The sequence below is a fragment of the Malaclemys terrapin genome, chromosome 4, assembly GCF_027887155.1.
Source record: "Malaclemys terrapin pileata isolate rMalTer1 chromosome 4, rMalTer1.hap1, whole genome shotgun sequence".
Classification (NCBI taxonomy): domain Eukaryota; kingdom Metazoa; phylum Chordata; order Testudines; family Emydidae; genus Malaclemys; species Malaclemys terrapin.
In genome coordinates this window covers 50,180,874-50,200,494 of record NC_071508.1, presented here as the reverse complement: position 1 = coordinate 50,200,494, position 19,621 = coordinate 50,180,874, and the positions used below count along the sequence as shown (strand labels likewise).

Below are 19,621 nucleotides of genomic sequence, written 5' to 3'. Positions count from 1 at the left end.
AAACATAAATGGAGTTCTGAACTACTGTGTGCCTGGCTCAGAGCTCCTCTGAACACTCACAAGAGACAATGAATAATGTGGAATACTATGGCAATCAAATATTAGGTGAAGCTATCGCTGCCCTTCCCACTTGTACTTTCACCAAGAAGAATGAATGGGTTGCCTTAACAAGCTTCGAACTTCCAAGAGCACAGCATCTGAGTGAATTTCTGAATCAAGGTTGGCTGAAAATAACCTTATCTAGACTGCATCAAATGATTGGTATTGGTTTGAGACAACTGGCGAATAGGAGACAAATGATTAGTAGTACTATATGAATGTTCTAGTTCGACAGCTTATACAGTTGCCATTAAGTTCATTACTGTTCAGTCACATTGGTATCTTCCAGATGTGACTGTCCTCTTCATTCATTGCAAGAGCAGAGAAAGCAAGACAGATAAGAGTAAAAACACCTCTAATGAATTGTCCTCAGGTTGAGAATGCATGCTCCCCTTTCCGAATGTCTAGAGCAGCTCATACAGCAAGCTCCTGAATGGTACATTAAGATCTGCTTCTGGTGTTCCTCTCCTAGCAAATTCCTGATGGAGAAGTGAGTCGTTGATTGGCCACAGTCCACAACAAGTGTGCCTCAGGCTTGTATCTCTTGGCAAATTTTTCTTTGACACCCGCCATGAAGGAGAGCTACAAAATTAAGATCTTGGAGCAGAATCGCTTTCTCTATATCACTAGATTGGACTAATCTAACAGTGACTCTGATTTAGTAGATGGATATATATGTACACATGAACATTTGTTTAAATCTTTAAAAAAAAAAAAAGTCTGGGTGAGTTACCTGAATTGGGCAGGCCAATTGTGACTACTTAGCCTATGATGCACATGAATCTTCAGGAGCGGAAGGGGATTGTAAGAAGGTGCACTTTTTTATTTTATTCAATTTAAATATAAAATTTAATTAATTAATTAAGAAGTACCTAATCTGATGCATTTTTGGAAAATATTAAATACAATCCATAGAAGCCAGCACGTCCAGCAACTTATTCCCCACACAATCAAAATTAGCCAGACAAAATAAATTATCCTACTCACAAACATCAACCCTTACTGCACTCCCCTCCAGTTAGATAGTTTAAGCATTCTTATTTCTGATAGAGAGAGGTCCAGCATATGGCTTGATAGACATTTTCATTCACAATTTTCTCTCTTTCACCCAGGCAAGATGTGTGTGTGAACAAGGAGGAGGAACAAGAAATGATGCACATTTTTCTACTCTTCATTTGGTATTTGTGACAGTGTGCCCCATAAGGTTTTATGGAAATATGCTTATGAATGTATATGACATAACTAGAATATGTTTTTTTGCTACATATGCCATGTAACATATCTATGTAAAGGTTATGATCTACTGAGTCTATTAATCCTATTTGTATACATGTATCATTTTTGTACTTGAGGTTAGGAATATTGGCTGTATACTTGCTTGATAGCCTTAGTAAAGCATTTGGTCAGCTTCTTGAGAAAGGGGTGTGCAAATTAAGTGCCCAATCAAGAACCACTTAGGCCAACAATGAACTCGAAGATGCCAATCCACATCGGAGCCTTCCCAGGAATGTGGCTTGGCAGGTAAGACACTCAGTCATGCATGGACATGTGACTTGCCCGTGTGACTTCAAAACTCCATCTTGGAGCTGGACTTTGCATAGGAGAGAGGAGGGGGTCTCCACCCACAAGAGAAAGTCTACTTAAACCCCTGGGAGACTCCTCCATTTGGTCTTCAGCTGGCTAAAGAGACAGTCTCTTCACCCCCAAGACTACCCGAAAGAGACTGGAACAAAGGACAGTAACTACAGGGGGTGTGAGTGATTGCTGGACCCAGACTAGAAGGAGACTAGTCTGTAAAAGGAAACTTACTGGAACTGGTGAGGTTTTTATCTGTACTCAGTTGTCTTACTGTATTAGACTCAGACTTGCCTGTTCTATTTTAATTTACTTGGTAATTTACTTTGTTCTGTCTGTTACTACTTGGCACCACTTAAACCCTACTTTCGGTATTTAATAAAATTACTTTTTACTTATTAATTAACCCAAAGTATGTATTAATATCTGGGAAAAAGGGGGGGGGACAGCTGTGCATCTCTCTCTATCAGTGTTATAGAGGGCGAACAATTTATGAGTTTACCCTGTATAAGCTTTATACAGGGTAAAATGGATTTATTTGGGGTTTAGACCCCATTGGGAGTTGGGCATCTGAGTGTTAAAGACAGGAACACTTCTGTAAGTTGCTTTCAGTGAAGTCTGCAGCTTTAGGGCACGTGTTTCAGACCGTGGGTCTGTGTTGGAGCAGACTGGCGTGTCTGGCTCAGCAAGACAGGGTACTGGGGTCCTAAGCTGCCAGGGCAGGAAAGCAGGGGCAGAAGTAACCTTGGCACATCAGTTGGCAGGTCCCAAGGAGGTTTCTGTGATCCAACCCATCACAGTATTATCCCCTTTTTCTTTGTAAATCACCACATCCATATTTTATGTTTTCAAAAGAACTGGTCTTACTGCATTATTTATCACAGGAATTTATCCACAGAAGAAGCTATTATTATGTGTTTTTATAGTACCTAGTGCACTTGGGTTCTAACCTGGTTGTTGCTTTTAGACATTACCACAATATAAATATTAAACAATAGTAAGATATAAATGGAATTTAAAATTAAAATCTAATTGCACTCAAGAAATTATTTCCTTATTAGGCAAAATTTAAATTTTTAGTTGTTATTCCTGATTTTCATTGTTTATCCTTTATTTTAAGTGCTGTGTCCTAGATTTATTAGGCTTTTGGCAACTTGAAAGGTTCTTATTTTTCCAGTTAGAGAAGATCTTCTGTTGAATGTATTTTACATTTCGATATTGCTGGTATAAAGCGTGAATGCAGGTGCCTCGCATAATCCTCCTTTTATACCATTCTTCAGAATTGGCATATACAATCAAACATGAAAAATTATTTTTGGTTTACATAATAAGGGGTTGGGAGGAAGAGGAAAATTTTAATAGCACTGGCTGATTTACCACATTTCATGAACTTGATTAAAAAGGAAAAAAGACTTAAAAGCGCAAGTTCCTTAGTGACAGTTACATAAGGAGATTAAAGAACATTTCTGACTGGATTCTTTCCTCAGATCATAATAAGAGGGCTTGTTGCAGCAGTATGACCAAGAATGTGTTTTCTTACCTGAAGCCCAACACTGTCTGCTTGTCCACCTTTAATTAGTTGGGAGATAAAGAGGCCACAAGTAAATTCCAGTCCTCCTCGCACACTTATTCCAAGCCCTTCAGGATGCAAACGATCCAGTCTCACTTCCTTCAGCTTTCTGTAAACGTATTAATGTATCGTAATGAACAACATCATAACAAGTTGTGACAACTGAAGCTTCATTTTAAGCATTTTTAGTTACTGCTTAAAATATTTTCAGATGTCAAGCTTAGGCTTGAAAAGAGAATATGTGACTAATATTTTAAACAGACACATTTCAGTCCAAACAATAGATTTAGTCCCCAAAGAACTACATCTAAGACAACTTCAGTGTCTGTGATAGCATGCACAGGATATAGATATTTTATTCATCAAAACGTGGCTGAATAAATTACTTTTCAAACAAGCATTCCTGCTTGTGTTCATTTGACCTACATTGTTCTACACTAGTGGGTCTCAAACTTTTTTTACTGGCGACCCTTTCACACAGCAAGACTCTGAGTGCAACCCACCTAATAAATTAAACACACTTTTAAATATATTTAACACCATTATAAATGCTGGAGGCAAGCGGGGTTTGGGGTGGAGGCTGACAGCTCATGACCCCCTATGTAATAACCTCGCGACCCCCTGAGGGGTCCCGACCCCCAGTTTGAGAACCCCTGTTCTACACGTACCTTGATCGTTTAGGCGTCAGCTGATCATATTCCACCTGATGTTTTAATGGGATAAGGGGACGGATGGCGTCAAACAGCGGCAATCTACTTGGTTCATTAATCACAAGCTTTAGGTCCCCTACCAGTACTGGGAGATTCATGGATCTATAAAAATAGATTGAGAAAACAGGACTGGGTAATCAAAATACTAACAAGATTATATTTTCTGTTTGTAACTCATACTAAAACTGGATTGTTTGTGTGTGTGTGTGTGTGTGTGTGTGTGTGTGTGTGTGTGTGTGTGTGTGTGTGTGTGTGAGAGAGAGAGATTTGTTTAAAAGGTTCTTTATGTAGTTCAAGGCCAATCATAAGCAAGGGATATATTTTTCCTATATCATTTAAAAATAAAACTAGCGTAAAGATATTTTTCTAATTCAAGTAAACTCATGTTCACATTGTCTATGTAATTCTTTAATCCACAAATGATTTGTCAATATTGTAAGGAAGACATCTTTATTTAGTTTTATGCTCAGAAATACCAACAGTAGACCTATGTAAATCTTTGGTCATGACATTCAAAAGCAGGTAAACTTTTTCACCAGGTTTTAGATTTTATTTCAAGTCTGAAACTCTGCCCACATTTGCAAACCTTTTTAGTTAATCTGGGCCATGTTTTCAGCAAACTTCTTCTCTCCATGGATTCAGGAGATAGATGTATAGTTGCAATCCCCAAAAGCCACATGGAACAGAGTGGTTGCAGCAAAGTATGTTTGAATTTCCAGCTCATTTGAACTCAAAACAAAGTGAAATTCAGTGGTGGTGAAATCACATAAACCAACTATATAAATACAGTTGGAACCAGCATGAACAGAAAACTGCTTATTTTCTTTGAGTTCTACCTAAAAGTCCTTATTACTAACTTTATCAATTTTGAGACATAGTCATAGGGCCAGATTATGTTGTCATGTCAAACCAGTGTGAATCTGGAACAATTCCATTGGCTTGAATGGAGCACAATAGACAACAGAACTTGGCCCATATCTGCCTATTCACTGTAAGGTATCTATCATCACAGCATTTAGGTACCCTGCATATTACTTTTCTTGATGTGCATGTAACCCATTAATATTAATAGAAACTAATACACATCATAATGAGATTATATCCCCAAATATTTAAACTTATTTAAAAAGAGTATTCAGCGTAAAACAAATCCTAGCTGTTGGCCACAATATGTATTTATCTTACCTTTTTTGCTATTGTACTTCCTAAGAAATAAAAAAGTTAAGATCATTCAATAAACCTCAATAGCAGCATTTGATAGTTTATTTAAAACTCAGTACAATTTCTGAACTTGTGGGGAAAAGTTAGTGTGTGGGATATTTGTTAATTTTGTAACTGTAAGGAAGTTTTAAATAATTAACAGCTACAGTTTCATACTGGTTTCACAAGCAACAGGCAATGCTTTATGAATGGAGAAGCAATTAGACAGACCTCAGTGAAACTGAATCGGATACGCAGCTGAGGCCATACAAAACGGTAGCTCAGTACAAAGACCACATGGAAATTTGGAAACTTCTACATTTCACTCCACTGAGATGCTATTAATTAAGATATGAATGGAAACAATGTCCATCAGAACTATTCAGCTATGAAGTGTGGAAAAAATATTCTCATCTTCTTTTAGAAACAGTGGCCCAGATGCCGATCTCAGTTGCACTGACGTTAATGCACAGTAATTCCATTGATTTAAACAGGTATAAATGGAATGAATAATTGACCTGATATCTTGTAACTGATGTTTTTGTCGTTTTGTTATAGAAAAACAAAATGCTGCAATGCGCAGGGCAAAGATTTCCAGGTTGAATTTATTAATAGTCTTTCTGCTAAAACAGTCCAAAGTATTTTTGCATGTTGGAGAGATTTATAAAAAGAGTGAATCTAAAAATCAAATAAAATAAGCAAACTGACTGGTCAAACAATTTTGCTCTTTCCTATAAAAAATGCTCATTATTGTTTCCTATTATAAACTACAAGTTTCCATTTAATTATGTAACTGGTAAGTCATCACAAACAAAATAACTTTATGATCAAACTTAAAACTATGCTCATTTCTTATGTACTGAATTGCAGAAGTACATGACTTTTTAAAATAAAACTAGGAATTATTACTTCAGCTAGTTTTCTACAGACTACATTTAAGATTGTTTAAATTAGATTTTAGCTGTTTAACCTTTAAATAAAAAATGCAGTGGATCTATAACTGCTTTTAAAAGTCTGGAGTTAGAGCTTACTGGTGGTACATCCGTAGCACATCATAAAGGTAATCCTTCTCCGCTTCATTGTCAATAAGCAAGTCAACCTGAAAATACAAGAACATCATTGTAATTCTATTACTAAATAGCCACAAATGTTGAAAGTATAAGACATTCACAAATTCCTGAGCAAAGGGACAATGATTTCAATGGGAAAAGTCATCCAATACACAAATAAGATCTTTCAAAGGCAATATTACTTCAGAATTTGAAACCTAAGGCAACACAGATTTTTAAAAAAAAAAATACTAACGGATTGACTACCATGTCCAAAATTTGTCACCACAGATTTTGAAAGCTAGCATTCCATTTAGTACAGCATGCTGTAATATCACAAGCTTATCTTACCTTATAACGACTGTATTGTTGAATAAATATTTTAAGAAACCTTTTTGGCCATTCATTAATATAGCACATGCTTTCACAACCAGATATATCACAATCAAGATAACTATACTATATGTTAAGTGGCTTTAAAGTTCTGATTTTCGCATCTCTCATATACTGTTAAGTAAACTACCCACTAGCCTAGATTCTTCCTCTTGGCTCTGGTACTCTGACAGAGCTGGCTGCTTGCTATTCATTACTTCCTCACTCTGTAACAGTGCATTCACTTAAACTAGTGTCAGATTACAAGGCTTCCACTTTGCTACCTGCACTAAAATAAAATTAAAAAAGTTCAGATCTGTCACATGCCAATTTCTGCCTTCTGTGAGACCCATGAAAACCCACTGGCCTCCGTTGCAACAGCAGATTACATCACAGAAATTTTGCTTTTAGACAAGATTAATGTTTATGAAAACATAATTTACATCTAAGGTAAAGTTACTGTGACAAAAAGTCCAAGGACAAATGTGAATGTTTAAGCATATTCCTTTTATTCTAGGTTTACAATATCTTTGCATTACATTTTAAGTTAAATGAATGCTTCACATTGCATTCTAAATCTCTTCCTGCCCTCCAAAACCAGCATGATTCCATATATAATTGATTACCTGTGACTTTCCCCCCCTGAAACGAAACACTTACTGCGCAATTAAAAGTTAGACACTTATGCACAGGGCAAGATTGTTTGACTGATAGTATAAATGAGCAAATTGCAACAGTGAACTTCAGAATCCAGGAAAGAAAATGTGTGTAAAAATCTAATAATATGGTGGCACTCATAACTTGGTGATATACAATGAGCCAAATTCTCCATTGATCAACAGACCTCCAAGGGTTTTCACATTGGGTGTAAATACAACACAAAATCTGGTACAATGGATCTAAGCACTGCTTCTAGCTAAGGTGCCACAGAAGGGTGCTTTAGAGTCTTGAGAAATAGGTCCAAACCACTAATAAATTCTCCCCACAGACCTCAGACCCAAAACAGCAACCCTTCTCCCTGTGTGACTGGAGGACAGACCCTATAAAAATGGTACACCACTTACACATGCTGTGCATCAAGGGTAGGCTTGGAAAGATTGTTAGTAAATGTCAATTTCATCGTACACACAAACTGAAGAAAATATATTTCCAGGGACAATCATAGAAATTTACAGATAGGCAAAGAAAGAAAAATGCTGGTTACTAGAGTTTGATTTAAAGATATTTATTTTGTATATTTTGACTTGCGGTGTTGAGTTTTCCTAGTTTTCAGTAGTGGGAGGGAAGAACACAGTGTCTAAATCTTGCTGTTTCTTCTAACACAACATCCAGCCTTTTCTCTCTGTCCATTCCACCAAAATTCTCATCAAAACCTTCATCATTTCATGACTTGATGACCACTACCTCCTCCTCTCTGGCCTTGACAAAGGCACGCTTGACAAAAAGGTACTCCAGCCCATTCAAAATGCTGCTTCTAGGATCATTTTCTTGGCCTGTTGCTTTGACTGTGTCCTATGACCCCTCCCCATCTACAACCCTCCACTGGCTTTCACTTTTGCACTGAAAACATACACCACTTTTTCTTCATCTTAAGATTTTCATGGCTGGGGCCTGCCCTACCTTAATGATCCATTCTGGCCTTCAATCTATGAAACTCTACCTATAAACTCTAAACCCTCCCAACAATACCAGCCTGTAGTGCCTGCTCATCAAATTTTCCCCTCCAACACCTTTGTGCTCTGTCACATACTACTTCTTATGCATGGAAGAAACTCCCCATAAAAATCTGCAAAGCCACCCCTGGTATCATCTTTAAAATTTCTCTCTCCTGTGATATCTACAAAACACTTGATGAAAACTAGTCAGCTTGTGTGCTGCAACTGCAGTGTTTTCCATTCAACATTACCATTTTTCAGCAGCTTTGTCTCCCCTACTCATTGGACTGTTGTATCCATCTGTTGTCTCTTGTCTTTTTGCTTACGTTGTAAGCTCTTTGTAACAGCCATGGACACTTTGCCTATCACAATGGGTCCCTGTTAGGGACTCTTCCCAGAATGGATTTAGCCTAATAACACAAAATATCAGCATTTTATACCAATCTAATCCTTGAGAAATAAAAACATGGAAGACACTTGAGAGGAGGAATAGGGATATACAGTTCCATAGATTTTAAGGCCAGAAGGATCCACTATGATCATCTACTCTGACTTCCTGCATAACACAGGCAATATAATTTCACCCAGAGATTCCTGCATCAAACCCATAACTTCTGGTTGAGCTACAGCATTTTGATTTTTTTTTTTTAAAGAAAAATCCAAGACTTCAAGCGATGAAGAATTCACCACAGCCATTAAGTAAGGTGTTGCAATGGTTAACTACTCTCACTCTTAAAAATCTGTTCCTTATTTCTCATCTGAACTTGTCTAGTTTCAGCTTCTGTCCGTTGGCTCTTGTTATGTCTTTGTCTGTTAACTTAAAGAGCCCTCTGACAGAAACCTCTTCCTCATGTAGGTATTATAAACTATGATGAAGCCTCCACCCTAACAGTCTCTTTGATAAGCTAAAGAGATTGACCTTTAGCCTCCCGCTATACACACACTTTTTCCAGAATTCAAATAATTCCTTTAATTCTTTTCTGAATCCTTTCCAATTGGTCAATATTCTTTTTAAAAAGTGTAGACACCACAACTGGGCATGGCATTCCACGAACGGTGTCCCTGATGCTATATCCAGTGGTAATAACACTTCCCACTTTTCTACTTGATATTCCCCTGATTATATGTCCAAGGATAGCATCTGCTCTCTTATAGCCACCACATTGCATTACAAGCTCATATTCAGCTGGTTACCCACCATAACCTTTATTCATTTTCTGAGTCACTGCTTTGAAAAATACAGTCCCCTAACATGTGACCTAAATTTTAGGTTTCTAGATATTTGACCTAGCATTAGCTGTATTAAAAACATGTGTTGTTCAAGTAAATCCAGTTTACCACGTGATCTAGACCAGTGGTCTCAAACTAGGGCCCGCGCTGCTTCCTACAGCCCCCATTGGCCTGGAGTGGCGAACCACGGCCAGTGGGAGCCACGATCGGCTGAACCTGTGGACGCGGATGGTAAACAAACCGGCCCGGCCCGCCAGGGGCTTTCCCTGAACAAGCGGCGGCCCTAGTTTGAGAACCACCGATCTAGACCTCTCTGCAGAACTGAGCTGCCTCCTCCACCAAGTTTTGTCATCTGCAAACTTTACCAGCAATGATTTGATGTTTTCTTCTAGATTATTGATAAATATATTGAATAGCATTGGGCCAAGAACAGATTCTGACTAGAAATGACCCCACTGGATGATGAGTCCCCATTTCCTTTAATTTCTTATGATTTGTTATATGAAACATTGTCATTTATATGGGTTAATAGACCTTATGGGCCACATTCTAATCTCACTTAACCCAGTTTTACACTGTTGAAACTCTGCTGATTTACGGTAATGATTAACATCAGTGTGAGTGAGATAAATCAGATCTTTTGGTTTATTGTGCACCAGATAGCAAGATATTGTATATTTTGACTGATTCCAATAGATTATACTTCAACTGCATTAATATGGGTAATAAAGAGATGCTTGAATGCTAAAGGTGATGCAGAATCAAAAGAAAACAGTAACTATTTTTCTGACTTGCCCAGTACTACAAAAATTAAGGAAAACTGTAGTTCTGCTGTTGGTTCTTTAAATGTCAGACTATTGTGGATGGTTGATTGCTTTTCGGTTTAGGTACAGCATATCTGCTCTAAATCTGTTAAGAACATTAAATAGATTATTTGCTTTTATTTGTTGCTGTAAAACAACATTTTATTGCAAACAAAAAAAGACATAAGAAGCAGCAAAAGACAACATCAGCCTTAAAAGAAAAAAACTTTTAGGAAAAGATCCCACTCACACACTTAAGGCTACACTGTCTGGCCATACAGATTTTGCTACATACAGTTTTTAATATTTTTACTACCCTAATTCCCACACATCATGTTTTCACTGACAGTCATGGATTTTGCATGGTCACAAAGAATCTCCTTCTACTTCAATGGAGAAAGAAACACACTACATGTTCATCTTCCTCAGTACACTGTTCAACTCAGACTTCCCCCGCAATCACACAACACAGACTGCATACTTGTGCACATATATCTACCCAGCATATTTGCTAATGTTGCTGAGATTGTAATTAATGTTTTCTATTACATATATTGTAAGGGAGATTAGTATGTTTCCTTATCTGTTGGAGGTAAAAGATGTGAAGACTATAAGTGGAAAATGTATTGTGTGGGTGTTAGGTCATGGTGAAGAGATGTCCCATAAAGTGACATTTCCTTGCTTTTAAGAACATAAGAACAGCCATACTGGGTCAGACCAAAGCTCCATTCAACCCAGTATCCTGTCCTCCAACAGCAGTCAATGCTAGGTGCCCCAGAGGGAATGAACAGAACAGGTAATCATCAAGTGATCCATCCTCTGTCACCCATTCCCAGCTTGTGGCAAACAGAGGCCAGGGACACCATCCCAACCCATCCTAGCGAATAGCTATTGATGGACCTATCCTCCATGAATTTATCTAGTTCTTTTTTGAACCCTGTTATGGTCTTGGCCTTCACAACATCCTCTGGCAAAGAGTTCCACAGGTTGACTGTTTGTTGTATGAAGAAATACTTCTGTTTGTTTGTTTTAAACCTGCTGCCTATTAATTTCATTTGGGGATTCCTAGTTTTTGTGTTGTGAGAAGGAGTAAATAACACTTCCTTATTTACTTCCTCCACACCAGTCATGATATTATAGACCTCTATCATATGCCCCCTTAGTTGTCTCTTTTCCAAGATGAAAAGTCCCAATTTTATTAATCTGCCCTCATATGGAAGCTGTTCCATATCCCTAATAATTTTGTTGCCCTTTTCTGAACCTTTTTCAATTCCAATACATCTTTTTGAGATGGGGCGACCACATCTGCATGCAGTATTCAAGATGTGGGCATACCATGGATTTATAGAAGCAATATGATATATACTGTCTTATTATCTATCCCTTTCTTAATGATTCCCAATATTCTGTTTGCTTTTTTGACTGTCACTGCACATTGAGTGGATGTTTTCAATGAACTATCCACAATGACTCCAAGATCTCTTTCTTGAGTGGTAACAGTTAATTTAGACCCCATCATTTTATATGTATAGTTGGGATTATGTTTTCCAATGTGCATTACTTTGCATTTATCAACATTGAATTTCATCTGCCATTTTGTTGCCCAGTCACCCAGTTTTGAGAGATCCTTTTGTAGCTCTTCGCAGTCTGCCTGGGACTTAACGATCTTGAGTTGTTTTGTATCATCATCTGCAAATTTTGCCACCTCACTTTAAACCCCCTTTTCCAGATGATTTATGAATCTTTGAATAGAACTGGTCCCTGTACAGACCCATGGAGGACACCACTATTCACCTCTCTTCACTCTGAAAACTGACAATTTTCCTACCCTTTGTTTCCTAACTTTTAGCCAGTTGCCAATCCACGAGAGGAGGTTTTTCATTGGGTAGTGTTCCGGCCACTCCCTTTTTTTTCTTTTCTTTTCTTGGGCAGTTGCACTCTCGGAGGTTGGGGCGGCAAAAAACCTAGAGCTGACCCTGGTAGGATGTCACACTTACTCAACCTATAGTATTTATTGATATAAGACTTAGCTCAGTGAAAACCAGTGCAGTCAACAAACCCAACCAAACAACATGTCAGGATGCATAAGGAAAATACTGAAAATGTTATAATGTCATTGTATAAATCAATATATGCTTACCCTATCTCAAAAGGATATAGCAGATATTCGGAGACAGATGACAAAACCTAAGGCATGGAAAAACTTCCATATGAAAAGAGATTGGACAGATTGGAACTGGTTAATTTACTTGGGAGTCCAAGTCAGAGATTTAGGACAGAGTTATAGAGAATAATGAATAATACAGAGAAGATCAGCTGAGTACTTCAATTTACACCCTTAAAATACTGTACAAAAAACAAGAAGGAATTCCATGCAATTAAAAAGGAAACAAATTTAAAACTGTTGTCACATTGCATAATTAATCAGTGGAACTTGCAACCACAAGATATCACTGAGGCCAAAAACCTGTAGGATTAAAGAGTATCAGACGTTTATATGGATAAAGAGAACATCCACAGTTACATTAGATGCTAAAAAACCAAAAGGAATATAAACCCTTGTATTTCAGGGAATAGGCCAACCTCTGGCAGGCATCAGGAAAAAACTTCCCCTAGGAGCAAGTTGTTCCATAATTGTCCATTATTGGAGTTTCTTTCCTCAGAAGCATCTAGTACTTGCCACTGTCAGAGACAGGATTTTTGACCATTGGTATAATTCATTCTAGCAATTCCTGTTACTATCAGTGCAGGCATTACAGGTTTAAAAATCAAATGCATTATTAGTAGAGTGATGCAGAGACAAAAAGATACTTTATGAAAGTATGAACACGCCATGGCATATGCAAATTTGTCTTTCTCCTAAATGAACTTCAATAAATGCACCATTAAATCTAGAAGGGATGCAAATAAACCAATAATGAACAGTGTGACGTTTTCTGCCCTTTCTAAATTCTGACAAACTGGAAAACAAATAAATTCTAAGGAGTCTTGGTACAATGAACATCTGTGGCCTGGTTGTTTAACATAAGTTAATTAGAACTGCCCTTTGCATAAGGATATATATGAGCTATTACCTGAAGGGTCAAATGTCACAAGATCACATGTCTTAGAGTTTATATTACCTTGCTGCTGTTACAGAGAATGCTTTGAAAACTAAATGCAGACACTTTCATTAAGAAATAAAACATTATTGACAGAGTCACAAAATAGGGTCCATTATATGGAGATACCATACACTCATTATTTCAGGGAATACTTATTACAGTTGTGTAATTTTGAATCCTAGGATACAACTAAGTAAATAATTTCCTTGTGGATTGTTTTCACACTATTTAAATCCATGACATTTCTTTGCTTTTAATTTACAATATTAATAAAATTGATCACTCACAAAATAATTTAATTATATGTGCATTGTAATCTGATATTCAGATGAGATTTATTTATTCTGTAGAAAAAAGATTATGAAAAATATCAGAGGTATGTGATCTCAAGAACTGTAATGCAACTGAAATACAGTATAATTAAACTTTCAAGGCATACTATAGGGTCCATTTGTTTCCCCTGGCCTTTGAGAAGAGTTAGAGGAGACTGAAGCGCTAGGCAATATGTTGGGATATAATTTATACTTAGAGCTTCTGCCTGGTAGAAAGGAAGAACTGATTAACAGTACAAAATCAGTTACAAATGTCATTTAATTGATAGGAGACACAGAACCTGTGTAAGGGCATATTCTAACTCAAAAGAATAAATATTTGAAGTTATGGATTCAAAACAGATTAAAATGAATATTACTGCATCACTAAAACCATGTGGTTTAACAGTTTAAGCAAAAGGCCTTATGCTGAAACTCTTTATTTAGGTGGGTAGTCGTTACTCTCACATTCATCCTAGTTACTTTCACAGAAGTATGTTGAGAGTAAAGATTACTTGCATGAATATTTGTTAGCAGAACTGGACCCAGGATGATTTATAAATTATTGCCAACATGAAAGGGAATAGGTCCAACGTCCAAGACCATAATTATTGCCTCAGAGACACAGGGCCTATCAGATCTGTTGCCCAACCCAACTCAGAGTTTGAGACAATGATGGTTAGCAAGGCAGACATTTTATTAGACATTTGTAATCATTTGGATATTTTAATATCAAAACATATTCAGAGCCTTAATTTATGTTTCCCTATAGGTGCTTCTTCTGGATCCGGCTACCTCAATCTAGCCAATTTATTTATGAAAGCTTTTATTACAATTTTATATTTAATACATAAAAAGCCACAGAGGGGAACTGCAAAAATGAGATGCCTGACAGAGAAGATCTTTAAAGGTTGGACTGCATTGGAAACTTGAAAGATATTTTAAGTAGTTGCTTAAGGCTGAGCTCTGATGCAAGACTCAATTTCTCAAAAACAGACGTTTGCACACACTGTTATGGGCCTCACTGAATGAACATTTGTGTTGGTAGATTACAACCTTACATGTCATGCAAATTGGGTTGCTAGATACATAAAGAATATTTGCACATGATTGCGCATGGCCGACTGGACACATAAAAGTAAGACCAAGCAGAATTCCTCTTCATCATTGGCCATTAATGCTGGTTACTGCAAATGGTGATTATTTGGCCTTGAGCTTTCGGGCCTGGGTTTACTTTCCCCATTGTGAACTGGCTAGTATTGATTTGATTTGACTCAGATGAAAGAAACAAAACAGCTTTTGTTTAATAAACGCAGCCCTGCCAACTGCCAAGTCTCACTTCTTCCAAGGGACACTTATTTTTTTCTGAAGGATTTTTAAAATCAACTTTAAAAGTCTTCTCTTCTTTTGAGGGAGTATGTTGGGTGTTTTTTTCAGTGACATTTATCAAATTAACGGTAGAGTTCTTGTTTGTTTTACACCGCCCCGGTTTGGGAGCCCTGTAATCCAGGTCAAATTCAAGAGATGGAAGACGGAGCCAGCCAACTTGTCCGGCAAGTTTCAATCAAGCCATCAACTTTCTGTGCCTTGAACTAGAAGCCCTGCCCGGGAGTGAAGTCCCAGTCCTCCCGGGAGAGGTTTTCTCCCCAGGGCTCAGGGAGAAAAGCTTTGTTCTGCAACAGGTACTTCACGTTCACCCCCTTCCCCAGGATCCGGGTTAATTGATACCAAGAGTCCATAGTCCCAGCAAAATGTCTCCTCGCCTCTCCCAGCGAGCGGCAGCCACCGAGCCGGGCAGTGTGGTGAGAAAGTTGCCGATTGCAAAGGGCAGCGCGGGGCTGCAGCGCGCTGCTCTCTTACCTTGTGCCTGAACTCCCTGGCTACCTTCCGCTCCATGGCAATGGGGGGCCCCGAGCCTGCGGCTTTCTTCGGGCTCGTTTCCTGCTCACGGGCAGCTGCTCCTGCGGCTCCGCCTGGTCCCCGGCAGAGAGGCGAGGGGTGCAGAGCCCAGGCCGTGCGCTAGAGGGAGCGGCGCGGCGCGGCTCTGCGTGAAGGGCTGGGTGCGGCGACAGTGCACCTGCAGCTCAGCAGGGTGCTCACCACTTTCAGTCCCCTCTCCTCCTGGCTGTCCTCCGCTTCTATTCCGTCTCCCTCCTCTCCTGCAGGTCACTGACACACTCAAGAATCGGAGCAGAGAGAGCCCCAACAAACACATAGCCGCTGAAGCTCAGCTCCCCTCCTCCCCCCTTTAACCCATTTTTGTAACTCTTTTCCTTTTCCCAGGCTAGGGGAGTCACCGACTCTACTTGCTCCCTTGCAGCTGCTTGTTGCAAATTGGTCACTGCCCTGTGGTCAGCACCAATAATTTAACAAAACACGAATCGGGCTCCCCAAACCGGGATATTGACTTACAAATCATGAGTTTTCTTAAAAAAAAAAAAAAAAAAATGAAAGGGGCTTTTTTTGGGGGGGAGCTGGTGGGAAAGGGGGGGATTTGAACCTTTAGGGTACACTCAACCAGATTTTCAAGCATTTCTCTGCATCCATGACAGCATTGCCAACTCTCAGGATTTGGTCACAAGTCTTGTAATATTTGGTGTTTTTCTTAAAGCCCTAGGTGAATACTCAAGACGTTTCAGCTTTCATAAAAAACAAGAAGTTTTCAGCCTTTGTACTTATAAAGAAAAACTTGAATACCTGAAGCTCAAACGCTCTAGGACCAGAAGGCAAATAAAAGAGAACCCAAAGTTTTTTGTTTGTTTCTTAGGGCTGCATTGATTCATGATTTCTGAATGCTTGGGGTTGTCAGTATTACCACACAAATAATGATTTTTTTTTAATGGATGTTGAGAGTGTCTCATAAGCCCATCTTTCCTGGGGCTGAGGCTTTAATAAAACCAACAAATATTGCCAGACTAGTGATAAAAATGACTAGAGTTGGCAACACTGATAATTCTCTTGGGTGAGGCTGAGGGCATGAAGAATCAAGTGAGAGTTTATTGAACCAAAACCCTTGGCAATTTCCTGTTTGAGTTTTAAATCGTGGCGTTCTTGGTATGCCGCTCTTTGACCACACCAGAGTGAAGAGGATCAGCACCTTGCACAATCTGGTTGACAGTTTGTAAAGCCTGGGTGACATCAGCAATATGATTTATAAATGCAAAATATTTTGGGCCATAAAATAACTTTTCATCTGAAAAGAGCAAGTCATAAACACTGTGGCGTAATTTAAATGACTTTTCTTGCATCCTATCAATACAAATCAGATGCAAAGTTATGACAAACTATAAAAACAAGTCTGCCAAAACAAGGGAATTTAGATATGTTTGTTTGCTATTTTTCAGTCCTTCCTTTAGTACCTAATTATTACAGCTGACATGGGCCTGATCTTAATTAGGAGAGCAATCCTTATTCAGATGAGCAGTCCCACCGAAAACAGTGGTTACCCATGTGAGTAAAGTTACATACATGCTTAAATGTGTATAGGACTGGGGCCTAGAGCTTCTGAAACGAAAAGCAAGATTGGGCCCATGGTCAGGCGCCCAATTTGAGGCTCATTGAAGTCAATAGCAAGTTTTCCATTGATTTCAGCAGGCTTTGGATCTGGCCCCAGATACAATTCCTTAAAACAATGGGAAGAATTGAGGCAGATATGATAGCAGCCTCACCTCTGCAGCCTTTGCTTTCAACCTGGTCCCACTTTAAAAAAACATTTTTTATGTTTTTTTCAGCAATACACATTAATTTACTTAATAAATATAACCTAATAATATGCATTTCTATAAAACAATGTTACAGGGAAGTTACATTATAATAAATATGTTAGCCACCAGGACAGCAGGGGTGGTGGTGTGGGATTCTGATTGGGGCACAACAGCAATGCAAATAAATAAAAACTCAACTTAGATGGTCTCCAAAATACATTTTGTTAAAAACAAACTATATACTTATACATTATGAAATGTGCTGTATGCATATAAATTGTGCAATTATAATGTATATGTACTAACAGGAATAAATTGCAGACCAAGGGAAGACTAGGGTCAAAATTCTGGTCCCCACTGTGCTCAATTTGCATTATTTTGGAAGGACAAATGGAGTTGGAAACTGACCGCATGTCAGAGAGTTGGCTCCTGTACCACCTTCTCTGCATCCAGTGTGTGTATGTAGCTGGCAGATAATTTATTGGAGATGTTAAAAGTTGTCTGAGTTTAAACCTGACTGGGGTAAAACCTGTAACTGGCTCCCTCTCTTCTGCCTCACTACACCAGCAAAACACAGGCACTGCAGAGGATGTGGATCTAGGACTCTTACTAATTATATTTAAGAGGACAAGAATGACAGATTCAATATGTCCACAGATCTTTAGTAGAGACACATAGTATTTTCCTGAAACATAGACAAGAGCGTGACCCTAATGAAAGCCAACACACGGCTGAATGAAGAGTAAATGTACATAAAGAGTTGACAAAATATTTGATGCAGTTTATATTATAGATGGAGCTGGTGGCACTGCTTATAGTCAAAGTTGCCTTACACTTTCCACTATAAAATCCTGTTTTCAGTTGCTTATAAGTTTACCAAACTTGGACAATTGATGCTGTAATTTTCAGTGCCTCAGGCTGATTTTTTAAGTTTCAGATAAAACAATTCAGCTGTTTCCAAAAATGAGATTAGTGGAAAATACACTGTTTAGTCCAAGTTAAAAAAAATCCTTACAACTGTTTGAAATGCTCCAGCACCTCCATGCTTTGGAGCAAGGACTTTACATTAAGCAAGAAAGGTTGCACCTTGTACTGTTCCCATGAAAAGTCACTCAAATTAGGGCAAATTATAAGCTTTTGAAAACCTCAGTTCTCACATGCTCATTAGAGCCTTTGGGAGTTTGATGGCTAAATCCTGTGAAGATTCTCCTTGTACTGAGCATGCACCATCTCACAGCAGTAGGGGCTGAGAAGAACTTCCCTGCACTTCTCTCTGCTAGTGGCAGCTGATAGGCTGCTCTCAGTCCTATGCCTAGTACCACATCTGTTGTGTGTCCTGCTGGCACCCAGCCAATGTGGAGAAGAAAGCTGCCTGAATTGAATGCAGAAGGGACAAGAAGTGGACCTGGTGGAGGGAGTAGATGAGACAGAACTTGGAGTTGAGAGACTGGAACAGGGATTTCATGAGTGGGTGGAAGAGCCTGGGAGCCAGGGGTGAGGATAAACAGAGACCAGATTGGGAGCTACTGAGACCAGACAAGGAGCTGGGCAGGGGAGACTAGGACTGGAAGCCCTAGAGGACTAAGATAAGACAAGAAGTTGGAGGTGCAGCAGGGGAGCCTGGGTTAAGGAACCTGGGAGACTGGGGTGAAAAGTTTGGTGTAAGGCTGAGATTGGATGAGGATCCTCGAGAGGCAGCCTGGCAGGCAAAGTGAGAGGAAGATTAGGATAGACCTGGAGCTTGAAGAGAGAGTTTAAGACAGGAATTTGGAGCATGGGGAGGAGAAGGAAGAGGACTGGGCCAGGGACAGGGTTGGGAAGCACAGGAGTTGAAGGGTCTGTAAGCACTAGAGAATACTCCCTGACAAAACCTGGGGTGAAACAAAACAAACAAACAAAAAATGCACATCCTTAACTTTATTGCAGGTTGTATCTTCGTTAGTCCTAGAAAGTAAGAGAGGTGAGTAAGATCCTTTATTGGACCAACTTCTCTGGAGGAACCGGATGGAAGGTACAAGTTTTCGAGCTATACAGGGATCCCAATTGCTTGCTTCATTTGAAGTGACTGCCCCAATATGTCTTGTCCCTTCTCCTTAACAATCTGTCCCAACTTGTATTTAGCTCAGGCACTCTGCTTCCTTCTCCAAACATGAAGAAAGGCTCTATGTAGCTCAAACTTTGTACCTTCCACCAACAGAAGTTGGTTCAATAAAAGATTTTAACTCACCCACCTTGTCTC

The 19,621-nt window shown here is 38.9% G+C and overlaps 1 protein-coding gene across 2 annotated transcripts in view; it reads right to left on the bottom strand.

The window, feature by feature from the left end:
- The window catches only part of USH1C (USH1 protein network component harmonin), a 103,067-nt gene extending 87,399 nt beyond the window's left edge, over nucleotides 1-15,668 (bottom strand). For both annotated transcript variants that reach the window (XM_054027485.1, XM_054027487.1), the window contains exons 1-4: nucleotides 15,539-15,668; nucleotides 6,186-6,253; nucleotides 3,913-4,056; nucleotides 3,215-3,353 (exon numbers count right to left, since the gene is read on the bottom strand). In XM_054027485.1, coding sequence (XP_053883460.1) covers nucleotides 3,215-3,353; nucleotides 3,913-4,056; nucleotides 6,186-6,253; nucleotides 15,539-15,574 — 387 coding nt within the window. In that variant the 5' untranslated portion in view covers nucleotides 15,575-15,668. The remainder of the gene's footprint in view (nucleotides 1-3,214; nucleotides 3,354-3,912; nucleotides 4,057-6,185; nucleotides 6,254-15,538) is intronic.
- Between the last annotated feature and the right edge of the window lie 3,953 nt (nucleotides 15,669-19,621).